Here is a 20,312-nt window from a genome sequence, read left to right on the forward strand (position 1 = left end):
GTTTGATGAGGTAGAAATATGACAGTGAGAGTTTTTGCTAATAAATATTAAATCAACATATATATAAGAGGTGACGGGTGATCTCTAAATTTTTTGTTAACAATTTTTGGTTGATGGCCCTAAATGTCAGGTGAACAATAATCCAAAATGTTAATGATCCAAAATGTTATTTTTGAAGATTATGACTGTAAATATTATTTCAAGACGGTACATCGTGTAGTGTTTAGACGAAAAGCCCAAACACTATATCGTAGAGTTTTGTCACTTTTTTATATATAATATGTAAAACGTTAGATAACGTAGCGTTTTGGTTCCAAACGCCATTATGTAGCATTTTGACCCCTAAACACTACTTTATCTAACGTTTTACACATATATTTTTAAAAAAAAATTTATTTTTAACCTTAAATATAAAATTGTAAAGTCCTAAAATACTAAAAAGTTATTTAAATTGTTTCTAAAACCCAAAAAGTGATTGGTGAAATCTAAAATGATAAAGATTTTTAAATTAAGTTATACTTTTAAATTTAAAATTGTTTAATTTAAAATTTATATTTTTGGTTACTAGGGTTTAGGGTTTAAAGGCCCTAGATTAAATTAGAGTTTAGGCTCCCTAAACCTAGACCCTAAATCGGTGTAACGTTTATAATTTCTTTTTAATATTTCTAAAACTCAAAATGGGATTGTTGAACCCTAAATGTTAAAAATTATTAAATTGTGGTATATTCTTAGATTTTAAAAATATTAAATAAAAAAATATAAAAAATGTAACATTAATTGATGTTTTCGGACCCCTAAACAATACACCAAATGACGCTCAAAATAATAAATAAAGAAAAAACATAAAACATAAAACGTTACATGAAATAACGTCAACACATTAAAAAATAAAATAAAAATAAACAAAACGCTACACGAGCGTTTTTGATATGTTTTAAAGACTATACGATATAATGTGATGAAATGACAATTTGAGACATAATTTCCATAAATGATATTTTGAATCATTTTACTTAATTTCTATATTATTTTTTCTAATATGAATGTGAAACCGATGATGATCGGAGATCAAAGTAATAATTCCCAATTTAATAAGTACATAAATAAATGACCAGTGAAGACTTGAGAGTAAAAAGTGACCAAAGGAAAAATTTCATAAACCATTAAAACTCTGTTTGGGATTATTGTTAAAAATTGTTGGGCTGTTAGAAAAAGTACTGCTAAAAAAATTGCTTGTAAAAATCAAATGACTTGGGTAATTTTTTTGATATGTATATGTTTTGAAGATGAAATAAGCATGTGCTTCACCCAAAAGCTAAAAACAGCTTTTTCTAAAAGTATGGGGTGACTTGCTTTCTCTAACCGCACATTTTAGGTCAAAAACACTTTTCCGAGAAGCAGTTTTTGTATTTTATCAAACAATTTTCAATGAAAAGCTGATGTTGCTGTCAGCAACAACAATATCAAACACACCTTAAGGCTCCGTTTAAGAGTGTTGTTTAAAATTGCTGTACTGTGAGAAAAATTGTTGTGCTGTGAGAAAAAGTGCTGTCATTAAAATTAGATGTCTGTTTGATAATTTTTATTAATTTATGCATATTTTGAGAAATAATATTATAAAAAATAATTTTATTTGAGAAGGGTTGATGATAAAAATAACTAATTTATGTTGCCGGGACATATTTTTGCCAACTGTTGTGACTATCTGTGATGCTAAACGGGGACTAAGCCCTAATACCCCTGTTTAAACCCCGAAAAATCCTACGAATCTCATAAAATTGAAATTGATGGAGGCAATAATAAAGAAGTATCAGCAAAAGTTTAACAAGGTGAAAGAATACACACAAACATGGGAGGAGCTTCAATCTCTTCTTGTTTCTCAGTTCACAAACGCTTCTTCTATCATCCTTAGATTGCAGGCACGCTCACGCCCCCTTTTTTATTTCCATTTTACTAACCTCTTTTTAATTGTTTTATGCTGCTTTTCTGTCATTTTGATGTATACATAATGTTAATTTGACTGTGATGATTTTGCGTATTTTTCGATAAATGGTTATGGCTTCATTGATTTAAGTGGCTAGAATTTCTATCAAATTAGAACAAATTACATAAGCAGCTAAATAGTTGTATCTTTTTTGACACTTGGTAATAGTATTATGTTTCATGTATTAGTTTTCATCAACTGCCTGTTCAATTACACCAGTACATTGTCTGGATAAAATATTTTGTTACTGTAAAAAAATTATGAAATTTAATTTTATTATTTAGAGGGGCCTCACTTCTAAGTTTAGTACAGGGCCTCAGAAAAGTCCATGACTGGTTCTGAATATGTGTATTGATATACTTGTAAGAAAACGGAAAATAGATAATGCTTTAGCAGTACAATTTCATTATCGTCTCACAGTTTGATCCATTGATACTTGATAGATATTAATATCAAAGTTACTGCTTATGATAATCAGTTAAGTTATATGTATAGTAAGGGATACAAATATGAGGTACTCCCTCTGTCCCATTCAATTGTATACCATTTTTTTCAATGCTCGACACGCATTTTAAGGTGAATATAAAGTATCCTTCCATACTTTATTTTTGATTTTTTTCTTGTATTAAACTTTAAAGGAGCGTTAAAATGCTAAAAATTATTTACGGAACTATACTTTAAAGTTTAAAGGAGTGTTAAAATGCGTGCCGAGCCCCTGTCCCCCAATGTATACTACCTAAAGGGACAGAGGGAGTATAACTTATTCAACATAGACAACTGAAGTTTGTTTTCCGATTCAAAGTCTCCATACTTAAGATGTCTCAAGGTTAATGCTTACAAATGTAATATATTGCTCTCTGTACTTGCATATCAGCACTGTATGTAGTGTTGATATTGATAATCTTGGGTAAATTTACTTTGGCCTTATTATAATTGTCACAAGGAGTCAGCATATGTTGCATGTGACGGAAAAGCGAAACTGGACTTTCCGATCTCAGTTTTCTTCTTTTGTTTTCATGTCTTGAAAATATACTGGTTTGACCTTATTATATAAGTTGTATCTTTTTCCATTAAATAGTTGATTCAAGATTCAAAGAAATATGGTTCCTTGAAGAGTGTAGATGGTATTGAAGATGCTGTCTTGGCAAAACAGATGAGTTCCTTACAAAATATCTTGCTTTCTATGAATAAGACTTTGTAGGTTTGTTCTCCACTGTTATTTTTTATGTTTATGTCATTATGTGTGTGTGTGTTTGTATAGATTAATACTGAACAATGTTTTAAAAGTAAAGTCTCATGGGTTTACATGCGGAGACCGGTTCATATTGCTGTAATTCTGAAAGGAGTGCAGGGATGAGTTTCGTGCTGTTGTTATATCGCTTGAGAAGATTGCTCGTGATGGCCGGCAGCTACTTAAAGGAGGAGGGTCTGTTCATCCCAAAATTGGACAATTGCAGCAAAGAATTGGCATAAAACCAAGTCTTTCAGATTGCTTGGAAGGGCTCGTGCAACTTCATGATATGCACCAATCAGAGTATGGATTCCCTTCATTATTTCTAGTTTGCAAGTTACTGGTAAAGTAGAGTTGTTACTTGTTATATTGTAAAATTTCTGATATAAAAGGCTGACCAGAATCTAGAATGTCACTTCCTTGCTAATAATTTCGTCTTAATTAATATAAACTTCCTACAACTTTACATAAGCGGTCGTAATTCACCATCTTAAACAAGTTAATACTATTGTTCTGTACCATTAAAGAAGAATATAGTTTTCCTGTCTGTCAGCTACATGCTGTCAGTTGTTCTTGGCTGGATCTTATTGACACAGCTATTGCAAACTGGTAGATTTCAATATATTTGACTTTATTGTTCATCTGATGTTTTGATATCATGAAATCTATGACTTGTTCAATACATTGTTGACAAACCTCACAACTTGTTTGTTTTTTAGTAGTAAGTTAAAGCCTAAAGGATTTACATGTTGCACAAAAGCCTGTTTAAGAGGATTAGGATTAGTTATATGCAGCATTATTTCATTTGTTTGTACAATTTGATTAGGATTAGGATTAGTATTTAATTTGATTTAATTTTCAGGTACCTTCTAAAATCATCAGTTGTATCAGCACTACCTACAGTTACCTTGGGACCCAGGTATTGAACTTCATAATCATTGAATAAACCTCAGTAGTACCTACTAACTCTTAAGTTCAAGTAAATGGTGAAATTAATTGTTATTTCCAATTTTTTTTTTGAAAACAACACCCAAGGATCGTTTTCTGGTATGTTGGTATAAGACTAAAAGCTAATAAAACTGAAAATTTTATATTACTAACCCGGTGATTCTAAAAATCTGAAACATATTATTAATGTTGTTTTTTGGTACATAAGTAGAATGGAAAGAAAATTGTTAGCAAGTCGCATTTTTTCGTATTATTTCTCTGCAATGTTGTTTCTTGGTACATACTTACTAATAAAACATTAATAAAACAGGAAAGATAGTGTTATTAATAAAACATTACACTTTATGCAGTGAGAGTGATCTAGAAGCACTTAAGCAACTCCTCGTTGATCAACCAAACATCCCCAAAGATGAAGGTATGTAAAGATATGAATAATCATCCAAAAACATTCTGAATAACTGATACTACAGATAACAGCAAGTAGCAAGTGAAATATATAAAAAGAGAGTTTCAAGGTCAAAATCTTAGTACTCAAAATTTGTAGGTGAAGACAGTTGACTTGGTTGAATGGTTCACATTCCTAAGAATATAAGTTTATTGTTTTTGTGTTTCTTTGAGAATATCAAGTTCGTCATTTTTACTACCTATAAATGATGATATACTTCTGAATCTTCACTGAAATAGCACATCATGTTGGGGCAAATGTTCTAGTTACCACATACTTGCATCATTTTTATGCATTTTTTTTAGTGTAGGAGTGCTTCTGAACCTAACCATCTCTATCAGTTTGAACCTAACCACTTAGCTTTCGCTTCCTTTATCTCATGGTTTTCTTTTTGCTATCTTGTCCTCTTCCCCTACTGATTGCTTTCATTTTTTGGCAGTGCAATCTATATATGACATCATTTTTGCGGAAGATATTTGTTGATGACTATGATAAGGGAAGTAGAGAATCACCAAACTTGGATGCAGATCCAATCAGAGCTACAGCTTTCTAAAACAGTTTGTCCTTTTATCATCTGAAGCTTGATCTTCTGCTCAACACAAGCCATTTTAACTGATGTATAAAAGTTGATCTTATTCGTCTCGAAGTTGGAAGTGAAATTTTTGTGTTTTTGCACATGTTAAGAATCACAGTTATTATTAGTTGTTTTTGTAATAACAGTACTACAGCTTATTAGCTTAACTTTCCTCCTTTGCCTTTAATTGTTGAACTGAACCTGCTAGTGTGCTAGTTGCCTTCTCTTGTCAATTTCTTTTTTTCGTTTATTAATTTCATCTGTGCACATCGTAGATTTTTCTTTCAACGGTTTTTCTGTGAAACGCAAGTTAAATTTGCGTTTTCAAACATTGGAAACACATTGAAAACACAATTTTCATTTGTGTTGCCCTTGAAAACGCAAGTTTTTTTTTTGCGTGTTAAACAGAAAGGCCATGAAGCCCGGTACTTGCAGCCCAGTTAAGAAAACAATACGTTTGAAAAAAATTATAAGCTCATGTATTGGTTGCGTTTATGTGTGATACAAGGATCTTTTTCACGATTTTCACGAATTGTGATATTTTTGACCATTTTCTTTAATTTAAAGGGCCTCAAACAGCAAAAATCCACCCCCAACTCTCTCTCTCTCTCTCTCACGCTCAGATGACAGGAAAACAAGACATAAACAAGTCAACATTTTATGATTCTTCAAAAGCTTTAGTACAACAATCACCTTCTGACTAATACTATACACCGGAAGTAAAATTTAAGACAAGATGCAACATAACTTTATACATGATATAGGAAAATGGTAAAACTAAATTAAATATAACTAACTTATTTTGCAAAAATGAGGGATCCAAAACTTAACCCATAGTGAAGATGCTACATCAACACTAGGGTAATAAATGAACCCTTCACTTAACCCATAACCCCCATGTTGCACCAGGCCCTTTAAAGTCTCACTCCACCCTTTTTCATTTTTTTACTCTATCTATATGAATCACTATGGAAGACACCTTCTTCTCTGACTGTCAGTTTGAGGAATGTCAATTCGAGGGGGAGGATCGGGAGAGAAACAAACAACTATAACTGTCAGATTGTCACGACTATTGAGTTTGAGTGCTTCCCTTACCAGTTCTCTAGAGCATCTTTCAGGATCATTATGTAACATTAACTCTTTCCTTGCTGTTGTTACAGCATACTGGCTGCTCATTACATCCCAAAGACCATCACATCCCATTATCAGAAATTCATCTTCTTCCTTTAACTGAATCTCCTGCAATTCTGGCTCTGCACTCAAGGGGCAGGCAGAGCCCTTGGGGCCCTTCATGTGCCAATCTCCGAGAGCACGTGCTACAGATAATTGACCATTAAGGAATCCATCATAGATGACTCCCCCCAGTTTTTCAATCCTTGTTCTTTCAGATGCGCAATTTGGTTTGTGATCTTTGGACAGCTCAACTGCTCTACCACGTCTTCCCAGCACAGCTCTACAATCCCCAACATTCGCTACTACTAACAGTCTGCAAAGATATAGCCATGTTATTGAATACAAAAGACACACCTTGGAACACGAAATTTCATGCCCTGAACCAAAAAGTTCAAAATACAGGGAATTCAATAGCTACTGCCTACATAAAGAGTTCTCCACTGACAAGAGCTCTTACCAGTGGAACAAACACTCAAGGTGCTCAAAGACTATATGATAGAAGGAGATAAGCAATTGTGGTGTAACATGGATCCTCCCATGTTCCAGTCATGGAATAGATGAAATAAATCAAGAAATGGAACTCTGTTTAAGAATGAAATCTTATTGGAACGGTCCATAAATTGGCTCGACTCGGGAAAATATTTTATCATGAGCTCCATTCTAGAAATCAGACCTAACCATAAAGTAGATCTATTACCGAGACACATGATGTGCACATCAAAATTCTACATAATGCTCCAGTTTTCGGCTTCAACATCCAGAACCACAAAAGAGATGCTAGCACATCCATCTACAGTACAGAAGAAGCATAATCTCTAGAAAGAGAAGAAGATTACCTTTCAAATATGAAAGCTATTAGTGCAGTAGTCCCAGAGGAGGTGTCTAGATAACTTTCATCTGCAAATGCATGATCAGCTTTCACAAAGGCATTCGTAATTGCCGTTTCCAGGCAAACAGGGAAATGAGAGTCATCTATTATAAACTTGAGGATGTTCTTTTTAACAAATGATGCCGCGTCAATACCACCATGACCATCAAACACCTGTTAAATGTGCACTCCACATGTCAAATTAGGGAAAAAGGGACAGATAAACAACATGTCAACAACTTATATTTGACAAATGGAGAATTGATTCTCGTATTAATTCACAAAATATTCTAATTGATGACACTTAACTAATATACCATAGAGAGCAAACTCGTAAAAATAACTCACACGTCTCCAATAAATTCAGATTCTCTCAGGCAATTTAATCATTCCAAAACCCATCAAATGCACCTCAATGTTTTCATTAATATTAAACCTACTTCGATCTTCGGACACCTTACTTCGTAATAAGTACGTAAACAACTCTCCTTATACAACTTCACAAGGCTAATAAAACTTAATGGAATTATCACTCACAAGGTCAGTGCAAAGGTACTTGAGATCACAGTTCTAGATAGCCAACAAGGAATAGCTGCCAGGTGAAAATGGTCATTTCATACTTCCATAATGATCCTGACCATCCTTTATCATACATTAGGGCCACACTTACCAATTCATCGTAAGAGGATAACCAAGTGTTGTTCCAGTTTTAACTTCAGAACAAGCTTCTTAAGGCATCCATATTCTATATAAAGGTGAGCTCTGGAGCCCCAATCCAAAGGGCCACACACCTTAGTTGGAGCAAAACTGGTAGTTAGTGGATTTCTCCCTCTTATTTATTTTTACGAGTTGATTCTATTTGGGTCCAGTCTCTCCTGTCTCCCCTGGCCTGTTCTTTCTGGGTTGCTTTGATATGGGTTTTCTCCCTCCTGGTTCTAAGCACTTTCGTTCGCCAATGTCTTCTTATAGGAGCCATGCTGGATAACCCAAATTAACTACCAAAATGTACTGTTTCCATTTGTTTGTAGATTGTATACTTCAGTAAATTAGATTTGAAAATAGGTAACTAGCCTGGTTCTCAAAAATATTTGAGGGGGAGTAGCATCTTCCCAGTGGCATAAAATTTAGAATAATAAAACCTCCATAAGCATTTTCGCAGATTCTTAGATATGGTACTGCTGACATCTTAAACCATTACCACAGTGGTCATTTAGATATATTCTTAATGAAAGATTGGACAGACATAAGAAGCAACATGAAGAATGCACAGGTGAGGATCCATTATAGACATAAATACGTAACTTAATAGAGGCAAAGCAAAACAAGTAAAGGTATGTTTATCATGACGCAAATAGAGGGCTACTTAATAAGTTCATATAGAAACTGGCTTGCAAGTTAAAAACTGTAAGAAAGTAGCGAACCCCATAAAAAGCTCCGGAGAAAAGGAAACTTGCACTTGCATCTGCACCTGCACCTAATTCTACAACAAGATCATCAATACAGATGTGTTCATCCTCCATATACTGCTTTGCTCCTTTATCAGCGCAGCTTCCTGATCGAAACACTGGTAAGAAGTTCGAATTTCCATCTTTAGGAGACCTAATGCCAACCCCGCAAACAGATACCTGGCCATAGATGAGGACATATTTATTAGTCAACATAGCTTCTGACTTTAAATGTAAAAAGGCAGAAAGGAAAACATTGACGATGTGCCTATTCTATATATAGGCCATTTTACGGTATCGAATAAAATCGAATGACGCATAAGATTCTAACGGAAAGGTAAAATTGAACCCTATTACTTTTTCTGTGAAGATTGCTCTAATACAAGAAACAATCAGAGATGTCCCACTAAAATTAGATGCTTCTCACAAGAAAAGAATCACAACATCACTATATTCAACTTCATAGCAGCAAGGCGACAAAAATATTACGCACAAAGTTAGCTCAAGAATATTATTATCTTGATATACTTATTGAAATAAAAACATCCAAGAAACTAGGGTCGAGGTCTGTATAAAAAAGTTTACAATTTCCTAGATAGATTGCTCATCATATGCGTCATCAACCACTTCCACCAAAAGAAAATTTTAGTAGCAACTGAGAGACCACAAGACAAATTTAGCAACCATTGTGTATACATAAATGCTATTTTTAAGCATTATTAGGTCAAATAACTTGCCCTAACAAGAATCGGAAAGAGTGTTCAAAAGCATCCTCTATCTATCGAGTTTATGATTTCTCTTTTTTAGCAAATAACATCTTCAAATAAGATGGTCGTGGTTGCATGCAATGTTCAGTATGCAGGTCCTGTAGAAAAGAAAGTGAACTCAAGATTAAGGTATTACTACCTTAAATCTTAATACATAACACAGCTGTTTAACACTTTAATTCACCACAGAATTTCAAAGAACAAAACTACACATATCACAAGATCACATAAAAGTTAAGCTTTCATAGGAGGCTTCACTTACCAAATCAACAGCACCTGTATCTGTAGGAGAATTTATTCTACGGAGCACAACAGAAAGATGCCTTGGAGGTCTTCCATTTGGAATCTGCTCCGAATCAGCTGAATTTTCGGAAATTTCATCTTTACCAATAGACACCTGCTCCGATTCAGCTGAAGTTATGGACATTTCATCTTTATTGATAGACACCTGCTCCGAATCAGCTGAACTTTCAGAAATTTCATCTTTACCAACAGACACCTGCTCCTTTTCTCCACTACTACTACTTTCTAACACTCTTAAAGGAGTCGAGATATCAGTTTTTGCTGCTGTTGCCATGCTGCTTTACCAATATAGGCATTTCCTAAGGGTTACAAAAAACACAAACTCGACTAATGTTAAACTCAACTTCCTAAGGATTACAAAAAAACACAAACTCGACTAATGCTAAATTCAACGAAAACCTCAATGCCTTATTATCCAAAACTAAGATCATAAGAAATCCTCAGGATCATTAGCCCTCACCAATTCTTGATTCGAAAAATCAACCAAATGGTACCAACACTGTCAATTCTATATCAATTCAATGATCATCCAGCTCAAACTACGTAACATTTCAAACCCTTGTTACAAAATCAACAATAAAAACATATATAATCCTCGATAATCAAGAAAATGGTACCAACACTATCATTTTTTAATCAATTCAAAGATCCTCCAGCTCAAAACTAAGTAACATTTTCAAACCCTTGTTACAAAATCACCTATACATAAAATCCCCAATAAAAATCTAATAAAAAAATCCTCAAAAACCCAGATACCCAACATAATCAAAGTCAATTTAAGTCCAAATTATGCAACCCCAACTTAAAAAAATCAAATTTTTTTTGAATAAAAATCCAATAAAAACATAAAATAAACAAGAAAAATCAATAAAAATAAGTTGTTTTTGTGCACAAGAAGATAGAAAAGAAAAAGATGGGAACTTGAATAAGAAGAAGGATCTTACAGATAAGGAGAAATGGTTGTAGGGCACACTGGTAAATTAAACCTCTGATAGAGATGTGTAGAGAGAGAGGGAAGTTGATTCTAGAGAGAGAGTAATGAAAGAGAGGGGGGTTATTTAAGTTAACTGGTAAATGACTGGGGATAGCCGGTAAAACAAGTATGTCAGGCGGTGGGGACAGAACAGGTATGAGACGGAACACAAGTCTTATGTTTGTTTGGTTTGTGGGGGAGCCACGTGTTGAGATGTTGCTACATTCTGCAAGTCACTCCCAGCCGTTGGATTGTCTCTTGGGAATGTAAATGCCTACATGCTTGCTTCCATGCTGGGGTCGGTTTACCAAAATAACGAGAAAATAATAATAATAAAAAAACAATTTTAATATCTATACTATATTATATAATAGACAAATATTAAAAATTTGTTAGTCGATCGATACTCGCTAAAATTACTTAATCAGCATTGTTTAATAATTCTAATTTTAATTGGTCAGTTAATCGGTCGATTAATTTTATTTATAATTGATATTAAAATCAATTTTCTCTACGACTCTACCAATTTAAATTCTATTTTTATATTGAACTCTGTATTATTATAATCTATCTATACTATTCTATACTATATTATAATTGACGAAAACTTAGAATTTTGGTAGTCGGTCGGTCGGTACTTGATGAAATTACTTAATAACCCTTACTTAATTATTCTAATTCTATTTGATTGTTTGATTGGTCAGTTAATTCTAATTCTAATTGATATTGAAGTCAATTTTCTCTACGACTTTATTAATTTAAATTCTATTTTTATATTAAACTCTATATCATTATAATCTATCTATACTACATTATAATAGACGTAACATTAGAATTTTGGTAGTTGGTCCGTCGGTATTTGATGAAATTTTGGTAGTTCATTGAACTAAAAAAATTCCGACTTATAAGTTATTGTCCATTTGGGAAATCTTAAAATAAAAAACTTATGGCTTAAGGATGAATAAGTGACTTATAAGTGATAAGTAGATTAATTCTTATAAGTTATATAAGTGTTTGGATAAAAGTCATATTTTTTTTTACCAAATTGAATAAAAAATAAATAATTTTTAAATACAATTATCTTAATTTGTGAATATTAAATTAAAAAAATATTTAAGAACACGTATTTTACAACTGAAGTTAATAAAAAAGCAAAAATTCAAAATAAGTTGTGATAAGGGATAAAAATAATCCTAACTGCGTAATAAATAAGCACATTAATTATGTCTGATTTTATCCAAAGACGAAGTCCAATTATAAGGCCCAATAATTAATGTCATTAATTGAGCTCAAAGGACCCGTAAATCAGGGATTTATTATTAAATTTGTAGGCCTTGTATCAGCCCAATTAGTCGTGATTGAGAAAACAAGTTTAAATCAGAACCAAACTCTCAAAATAGTAGTCCTCAAGCCACACAATCCTATAAGAAAGCAAATCACCACCTTCTAGGAATCCAAAGTCTATTCTTAATCTGAGACTTACCCACCAAGTATCCTAACCCTAATCCGATTCAAGGCACTTATGCTTATATAAGGGGTCTCACCCCACAATTCAGAACTACGTTTTTTGATTTGATCCTTGACATAGAGTAAGGTATATAGGCATATTGTGATGACAGATTAAGTCACGAAGCACGAGAGCAGTCAAATAGAGTCTTGAAACTCACGAACCCTAGTCTTAAATACATCATTAAATATACTCTAGTTTTTTACCCATAACAAGCTGTGAAAAAGTACGTTTTTATTAACATTCAACTTATCAGCTTGTAAGTTGTATATTCAACTTATAAGTTAAGTCGATAAATACTCCGAGATAAGTTATAATGGACTTGTAAGCTATAAGTAACTCATAAGCTGGTAAACACTTATTTTAACTTATAAGTATTCATTTACTTATCGTTTATAAGTGATTTTTTCATTTTAAATCACAAGTCACTTATTTTAAGATTTCTTAAACGGGCACTTATCGCATGTTTTGCTCTATTTTTCAAAAAATCACAAAACTAAATTTATTGTATAACATTTATAGGTAATCAGATAGTTTGTATTGTATGTATCGTTGGAAAACGATCGTCTATACTTGTGTAAGAAACACATATGATTAGTTTTACTCCCTCTGTCCCATTCATTTCTCTGCATTTTTTTGATACGTCCCTCTCAATTATCTAGGTTCCAAAATAATAAAATTTTATAATATATAAAAATTAACTACATTCACTCACAACCACTATTTTCTTCCACTATACTCACTATATAAATTAAAATTTTGACTGGTCCCATCACTTCAGCGGGACGGAGCGATTAACTTTTAGTGGTTTTGTATGTTGAGTATAATATATTGGCCTTTCTTCAACAGATAATTATCTTATATAAAAATCATAGGGAATTCTTTTTTTTATTATAGAATTTTTTCAAAATTTGTAAAATCTGTTTTAAAAAAAATAAATTAAAAATCGTTGCTAATATAGAATAATAATTATATTATAATATAATAAAAAAATTTAACAAGGGAAATTTGAAAAAAAAATAATTTTAAATTTGATTCTACTATAAATTAATTTTGGATAAGTGTAATTTTGCTGTAATTTACAATAAAACCACTTTAAAATATTTCAATAAATTTCAATAATTTTTTAAATAAAAAATTGTGCAAAATCATTTTAATTTGGTAATTAAAATTTATAATATATATGATGAAAAATGAAATAAATTATATGTTTATATATTTTTAAATAATAGTTATCTACTTCATAGATTGTCACCCATAATATATAATTGTTAATTGATCCGTTATATATTTGTATATGTACAATTAATTAAAAAAGATAGTTTGAATTTGTATTAATAATAAAAAATGTTCATTTTCATGGAGGATCCATCTAATGTCTTGACTAGTTAGATGCATAACAAACATATTTTTTTTATATATTTTTCTTAAATAATTGCTCCATATGTTCCAAAATAGTAATTTTTTTAAAAGTTTTTGATGTGCAAAACATGCTTGTACATAACAAGATTAAGTCATCTTGACAACCCTAAGATAATGTAACACCCCCAAATCCGGGGTCGGGGATCCGGGTTGTCACGAGTTCCATTTCCCTTAATAACACCCAATCTTAATAAACAATCAACTACTCTGTACTGTGACCCCACAATAAACACACACACCACAAGTTATAGTCTCAGAGATGAATATCCAAAAATAACACGAGTCATTTTATTCCAAAATTATACGCCATTACACCTTAAAAGGGTTTCTGAATAGATTTACATTTCTTTGCCATTATTACAATTGATAAAGATACATAAGTCTGGTACATCAAAAGTTGAAAGCCTAGCCTATTGGTAGTTCCTACCTCAGCTACAGCGACATCAACGCCTATAGGAAACTGCAGAACGTTTCCTATCCGCTCGCGAATTGGGAGCTTGGTCCTGTTCATCTTTTCTATCTGTTGTTGTGTGATGAAAGAAGAAAGCAAGGGTGAGCAACAAGCCCACCAAAATAATATGTAGAATAATTAACAATATATGAGCATTCTCATAGTACTCGTGAAAGTCTTGATCAAAAGAAATGAACCAAGTTTGATCTCTTATGCGACCAAGTCGCAAAATATTCAGTATATATACATATATACTTTTCACAATCTTTGAAATTCTCTGACCTGTATAATATACACAGAGTTCCAGTGTATAACTGTATAAAAATATCGTTGCAAGGTGATCTCATATATCTAACCTTGTCTCAACGTTTTTCTGAAAATCTTTACCATGCATAAGATAATCAATAACTAGATATAAGTTGAAAAGAGGAAGTTACAAGATACCCCAATATACTTATATCTTTCCCAAATACTACTTGAACTACCACCGTTCAAGTTATAATCAGTTTCAAAAGTTCATCCCAATGATGAGACTACAAGATAAGACTTGAATAAATTCAATCTTTGAAATATCATTTGAAATAAATGAAGTTACGAGATACTTCATTAAGTCCCGATATATATATATATATATATACACCTATATATATATACATTTCATACACTCCTTGAAAACCTCTGTTATGAAAATTATAAACAGAGTTGCAATATCCAATGAATTTGGAAAAGCAGAATTTTGGCATAAACCTGATATCTTGCTGATCAGGCAAAGATACCAATAAGTAACCTTTTCTACTAGTAGATGGATGAATCCCCCACCGGTCATCACCCTGGCCACATAAGGACCTTGTGCTGGACCACCACCCAGCCTCTTACGCGTTGATGGACTGCCACCCAGCCACTTACACTTTGATAGACCGTACCCCAGCCTGTCGCTTATGCCGACTCAATTAGATGGACTTACTTCCCGAACGTTGGGCAAGTAATCAAATTGTTTTCTCAAAACAGCAACCACGTTGCGAATGTAAATTACACCACAGAGCCGGATCCCCCAGGTTTTGAGCGAGTATTTAAATCCCCTTCGAAAGGAGGATCTTAAATATAAAAGAATGAGTTTTGGGATCCGCCCTAACTTTTAGAAATCATTTTGAAGACTCGAAAACATTTTTAAGAATGTTTGGAGTACTGCTGATTTATTAAAATAAATCAGTCCCGATATATTAGAAATATCTGAATATTATTATTTAAATAATATTCTCATAAAGATAATCCTTATAAAAATAATCGAAGTAGAAGTTTTAAAACTCATACTTGAAATGGATATTAAATAACCAAAGATATACTTCTATGAAAGTACTATCTTTATTTGAATAATCGAAAATAAGTTTGATTATCGAAACATTATTCTTTAATAAAATAAAGGATATTATTAAATAATAAGCGGAGTCATAATACCTCGAATGAATATTATAAATAATATTCATTAAATAAAATAAACGGAGTCTTAAGTCCTCGAATGAATATTCAAAATAATATTCATTAAATAAAGTAAGCGGAGTCATAAGTCCTCGAATGAATATTCATAATAATATTCATTAAATAAAATAAAGTTATCGAATAAACCTTATTCGATTAATAGTTTTGAAAACTATATCAATATATATATATATATTATACTCGGGAACATCGACTCCCGGTTTAGAAAAATGTTCACCTTTGGGTCCCCTATACTAAGGGTATACGCAACTACTGCTTATCTCTAGCATATGTATTATGCAACTTATAAGCAATTGAATCAACAATTAGATATCAAGATTACGAAACAGACATGCATATATACCATATCACATGCTCCAATATATCGCAAGATTTGATAATAACAATCATGCACTTATCACAAGATAATGCATATACATATATTTACATCACAACAACAATATAACGGGTAGAAAACTTGCCTGAGCGACTGGGGGTTATAAATGGCTTGGGACGAGTCTGGTAACCTATAAACAATATATAAGTTGGAATTAAACCAAAGTCGCTTAAGAATCTAGATTTTAACCAATTAGACTCTAACGCTTACTTTTGCGCTTAACGATTCACTTACGTCGCTCAAGTACCTTCGGCTCCACCATTTTTAATAAATTAACCATTAAGAATTTTAAAGCGATTCTTTCGCGAGTACCTTACCAACTGCCTAATCCACTTAACATAATTGTTTCATACCCCAATTAGTCATTTAAAGTCCTTAAACAAGGTTTCAAAGTAAGGCGAGGGGTAATGGTTCGGTCGCGAAACGCCGTTACTTAAAACGGTCGTTTCTCCTAAACCGTACATCGGATTCAAACGAACCACATATCAAAACGAAGCTCGTAACATGAATTATCTAATCATGGCAATGGTCAAAACCTAACAGTGAGTTCACGGGTCCTGATTGTTAAGAACAAAACAGTCTTAAAGTAAATCGGACATTACGACGGCTATGTTTACGCGATTACCAAATTTTAAACTACTCCAATCAACCACAATCAACCACAAATCAACCCATAACCACCAATACCACCAAACTTCATCCAAACCTTACTAACTCAGTCCATAACCTCATGATTTTTCCAACTTATTCAATCTCAAACAAGAGCTACTAATTATACTTAAGGTTCATCAACCAACAACCAAGATTTATAACCCAAAATCATTATAATTCCATCCAAACTCTAAACATCCAAAATCATCCCCACTATTCTCTTTGATTAGCTTTTAATTATTTGGCTAATGACCGCTGATCTGTTATACGGTTCGCTTAACTTTCGTTTTCGTTTATCGTTTGAGGGATCATACCCGGGATCTTATTACTTAGGTTTCCTTAACCTTTCTCAAAACATTATATTCCTTTTTATGATCCCCTCTTAAAATCCTTGAATTTAAATCCTATTTATCCTGTTACCTTATACTCACTTCTTTTTGTATCTGGTGGATTTTCGGGAAAAATCAAAGTGTTCGAATTTGGATTCTGACGATCTTTACATACACTTATATCCCATATAAAGTACTAATAAGATCTCAGAATAACAATAGAAGAACCCCTAAATAGTGTGGCATAAAAAGTTTTCTTATTCAGCAAAATCACTATTCATAAGGGTTTCAAAAATTCCAAAATTTGGGGTTATTACAGATAAGTTGTATGATAATCTAATTTTTTATTCTATAATTATATTTCTTGAGTCTGTAAAAATGTTAAGTAGATTAGACTGAAAGATTTTTCTGTGAACAACCATTAAGCTAAGTAATAAACTCTGGAAGAAGATCAATCATGACCATGTCTCAGAGAGAAGCATAGAAGTTTGGAGTTGAAAATGTTGTTCTAGGAAAAATGTTCAAAGTCAGATATCGACAAGTCACGTATCAAGGAATATAGAGAAGTATGTCGAGAAGTCCAAAATGACTTGTAGAGAAATTCCAAGCAAGTCAATCTGCATGTAGATAACTCAGATATCGACAAGTCAAAAAATCCATGTAGAGAACATGAGATATCGACAAGTCAATTCTTCATGTAGAGATCTAGAGATATCGACAAGTCAAATCCTCATGTAGAGAACTAGAGATATCGACAAGTCAAAAAGCTTATGTAGAGAACTGGAGATATCGACAAGTCATTCTACTTGTAGAGAAATGGAGACCCCGACAAGTTAAAAACACAAGTTGAGAACTCAAGATATCGATAAGTCATTTTACTTATCGATATATGACATCTCTACAGAACAAAAGAGATCTCGACAAACTATTTCATAATTCAGAATGCAGACAACTTGAAGATTCAAGATTATCAGTCAACAAACAATTCTATCACTGAATCGGAAAGCCTAAAAATACAGTTTGAAGAATACAAGATCAAGGGCCAAGATTCACTGGATAAAGGAGGGTCATAGACCTAATAGATTATGCACAGATTTGCTAACACTGGAAATAGAAATGTACAAAATAGCTTTAGAAATTGTGTTAGCCCATTTTAGTGCAAATTTTGTAAACCCGTGCATATTGATTTATAGAGCATGTCACAGGTCCTTTGTTTAAAAGTAACAAACAGATCTAGGAAATATCTTGTATTCTCTCTCAAGAATTGTAGCTGAATTCTTATTTTTAAGAACACAGATTTGTAGCAAGACAAATTTGATTTAATATAAATCAAGTGAGTTTTTGATAATCTGCTTGTGCGTTTATTTATAAGTATTTTATCCCTAAAAGTTCATACATCTGTTTTGTTTCCAATAGCCAAACACTCTCACAGTTATTTAAAAACCAAAAAATATATTCACCCCCCTCTGTGTTGCATTTATACCAAAAAAGTGGTATCATAGAAAAATATGAAAGTAAACAAATAAAGATCTTGAAAGTATGAGTGCAAAGAAAATCAGCAGTATCAAGATTCTTGTCTTTGACAAGATAAACTACACATTATGAACAAAGAAGATGATGTTTTTCATCAAGATGGCAAATCCAATGTATGTTGAAATTCTTAGGCATGGACCCTTTATTCCTATGGAAAGGATTCCTGAATCAACAGATGGCGACATGGTCATTTCTGCACACTTTGGTCCTAAAGATCCATCTACCTACACTGAACCAGAGAAAAAGAAGGTTGCACTTGATAGTGGCTTATAACTCATATTAATTGAGTCTCTTGATAATGCGATGCACAACAAAATTATCAATTATGAGTCAGCTAAGCAAATCTGGGAGAAGATAGAGATCTTGTGTGAAGGAATAAAAGATGTGAGGTCTAACCAGAGAAGGATCTTGCTTTCACAGTATTAGGGTTGAGAAGTTCAACAAACTGCTAAATGATTTGCAGCTTCATGACAAGTACTATAAAGTTGAAGAAGTCAACCTCAAATTCTTGCTCACTCTTCCTGACCACTTGGAACAAAAGATCTGCAATAAGAGAAGGAAGAGATTTGAAGAGAATAACTTTTGAGTTTTTGTATGGTATTCTCAAAACCTATGAGCTAGAAATGATGCAGAGAAAATCATTGAAAGCTACTCAAAGGCATGTTGTGGATGTGTCAAGTGCCTTAATAGCAAATGGTAACAAAATGATTGAAGATAAAATGGAACCCCAGACTCAAGTTATTCAAGCTGGTGAGCAGAAAAATAAAGAACCTAAAAAAAAGTCATTTTAGAGCTGGAAGAGGATAAGTTCAAAACTCTTGATGAATTGGATGTGTTAGGTAATGAATACAACACAGAGGGGGGAATGTGTTTTGGATTATTTTTAAGCTTTTTGAACTGTTACGGATGTGGTGAACAAAGTAGTCTAACTTGTAGAGATAAAGTGTTTTAACAAAAATAGAAAAACATGCACATAAACACATTATGTTCAAAACTCATTGTTAGGCCCTTAAGCAACTATAGGGGGTGAATACAGTTAATACAATCAATTCGATAAAGCTTCAACATAATCAACAGTTTTTATATTAATTGATAAAAACTTATTACAATCGTACTCTCTCGAAAGGATGAACAAATATCCTTGGAGCTGCTAGGTTATGCGAAAGATATAACAATTTCGCAATACTTATAGCATGAACCTAATCTGTGCTTTATATAGAGCACAACTACCAATGTATAAGGAATCATATTCTATTAACAACAAGGAAACTTATACAAGTTTCCTTTTCCTTCTCAAAGATAAACTGATGTGACAAATACTGATTTCATCATCCATTGATATCATCATCCGTTGATATCACTATCCGTCAATTATCAACATACGTCGATGTCATTATCATCCGTCGATATAGTCATCATCCGCCGATGTCATTATCATCCGTCGATGTAGTCATCATCCGTCGATGCTTCTGATAGTTTGTGTTTTATATCATCAATTGCTCCTAACAATCTCCCCGAACTTGTTCATTATGGAAATATGGACAAGTTCCAATTGATGATGTCAAAACTATCTAAATACAGGAATCAAGTATGCATATTCAATCTTGCTTCAGTGAATATCAGACTTTACTCTTTATCCTGAACTGCTTCTTTAACTTGAGCAATGTCAGAGGTTAATTCCACTTCCTCAGCTCAGAATGCTTCAATAATCTTCCTTCTTCTATTTAACAACAACAACTTTGGCTTTAGACTTTGAAAACTTTGACTTCTCTCCTATCTTCTCTTTTCCTTTAAGCTTCAAGTCAGCAGTTACCGTAACTTGTGATATGCGATCT

At 32.7% G+C, this 20,312-nt stretch overlaps 2 protein-coding genes across 5 annotated transcripts; one reads left to right on the forward strand and one right to left on the reverse strand.

Annotated features, from left to right (window-relative positions):
- The first annotated feature begins 1,687 nt into the window (after positions 1 to 1,687).
- Positions 1,688 to 5,369, forward strand: LOC141713491 (uncharacterized protein At5g43822). 2 transcript variants are annotated; one of them, XM_074516924.1, is made up of 6 exons: positions 1,688 to 1,919; positions 3,063 to 3,181; positions 3,336 to 3,518; positions 4,078 to 4,134; positions 4,514 to 4,578; positions 5,048 to 5,369. In XM_074516924.1, exons 1-6 carry the CDS (start codon positions 1,788 to 1,790, stop codon positions 5,089 to 5,091), a joined length of 600 nt encoding a protein of 199 aa, XP_074373025.1. In that variant the 5' UTR covers positions 1,688 to 1,787; the 3' UTR covers positions 5,092 to 5,369. The 2 variants fall into 2 exon arrangements, with proteins under 2 accessions (XP_074373025.1, XP_074373026.1); XM_074516925.1 differs by lacking the exon at positions 4,514 to 4,578.
- A 455-nt stretch (positions 5,370 to 5,824) lies between these two features.
- Positions 5,825 to 10,800, reverse strand: LOC141713492 (putative protein phosphatase 2C 27). 3 transcript variants are annotated; one of them, XM_074516927.1, is made up of 5 exons: positions 10,683 to 10,800; positions 9,698 to 10,037; positions 8,645 to 8,848; positions 7,192 to 7,397; positions 5,825 to 6,668 (listed from the first exon to the last, which is right to left on the reverse strand). In XM_074516927.1, the coding sequence occupies exons 2-5, from the start codon at positions 10,010 to 10,012 to the stop codon at positions 6,149 to 6,151; spliced, it is 1,245 nt and encodes a 414-aa protein (XP_074373028.1). In that variant the 5' UTR covers positions 10,013 to 10,037; positions 10,683 to 10,800; the 3' UTR covers positions 5,825 to 6,148. The 3 variants fall into 3 exon arrangements, with proteins under 3 accessions (XP_074373028.1, XP_074373029.1, XP_074373027.1); XM_074516928.1 differs by lacking the exon at positions 10,683 to 10,800 and adding an exon at positions 10,199 to 10,649; XM_074516926.1 differs by lacking the exon at positions 10,683 to 10,800 and having other exon boundaries at positions 9,698 to 10,649.
- Between the last annotated feature and the right edge of the window lie 9,512 nt (positions 10,801 to 20,312).

The sequence above is a fragment of the Apium graveolens genome, chromosome 3 (genome assembly GCF_009905375.1).
Source record: "Apium graveolens cultivar Ventura chromosome 3, ASM990537v1, whole genome shotgun sequence".
Lineage (NCBI taxonomy): Eukaryota > Viridiplantae > Streptophyta > Magnoliopsida > Apiales > Apiaceae > Apium > Apium graveolens.

What these genes read in the sequence shown, in the direction of transcription:
- LOC141713491 (XM_074516924.1), top strand. Translation starts at nt 1,788, where the DNA reads ATGGAGGCAATAATAAAGAAGTATCAGCAAAAGTTTAACAAGGTGAAA. An exon ending in CATGATATGCACCAATCAGA is followed by an intron (nt 3,519 to 4,077) that starts GTATGGATTCCC and finishes TTTAATTTTCAG; the next exon opens with GTACCTTCTAAAATCATCAG. An exon ending in AAACATCCCCAAAGATGAAG is followed by an intron (nt 4,579 to 5,047) that starts GTATGTAAAGAT and finishes ATTTTTTGGCAG; the next exon opens with TGCAATCTATATATGACATC.
- LOC141713492 (XM_074516927.1), bottom strand. Translation starts at nt 10,012, where the DNA reads ATGGCAACAGCAGCAAAAACTGATATCTCGACTCCTTTAAGAGTGTTA. An exon ending in ATACAGGTGCTGTTGATTTG is followed by an intron (nt 8,849 to 9,697) that starts GTAAGTGAAGCC and finishes ATCTATGGCCAG; the next exon opens with GTATCTGTTTGCGGGGTTGG. An exon ending in TCTCCGGAGCTTTTTATGGG is followed by an intron (nt 7,398 to 8,644) that starts GTTCGCTACTTT and finishes CACATTTAACAG; the next exon opens with GTGTTTGATGGTCATGGTGG.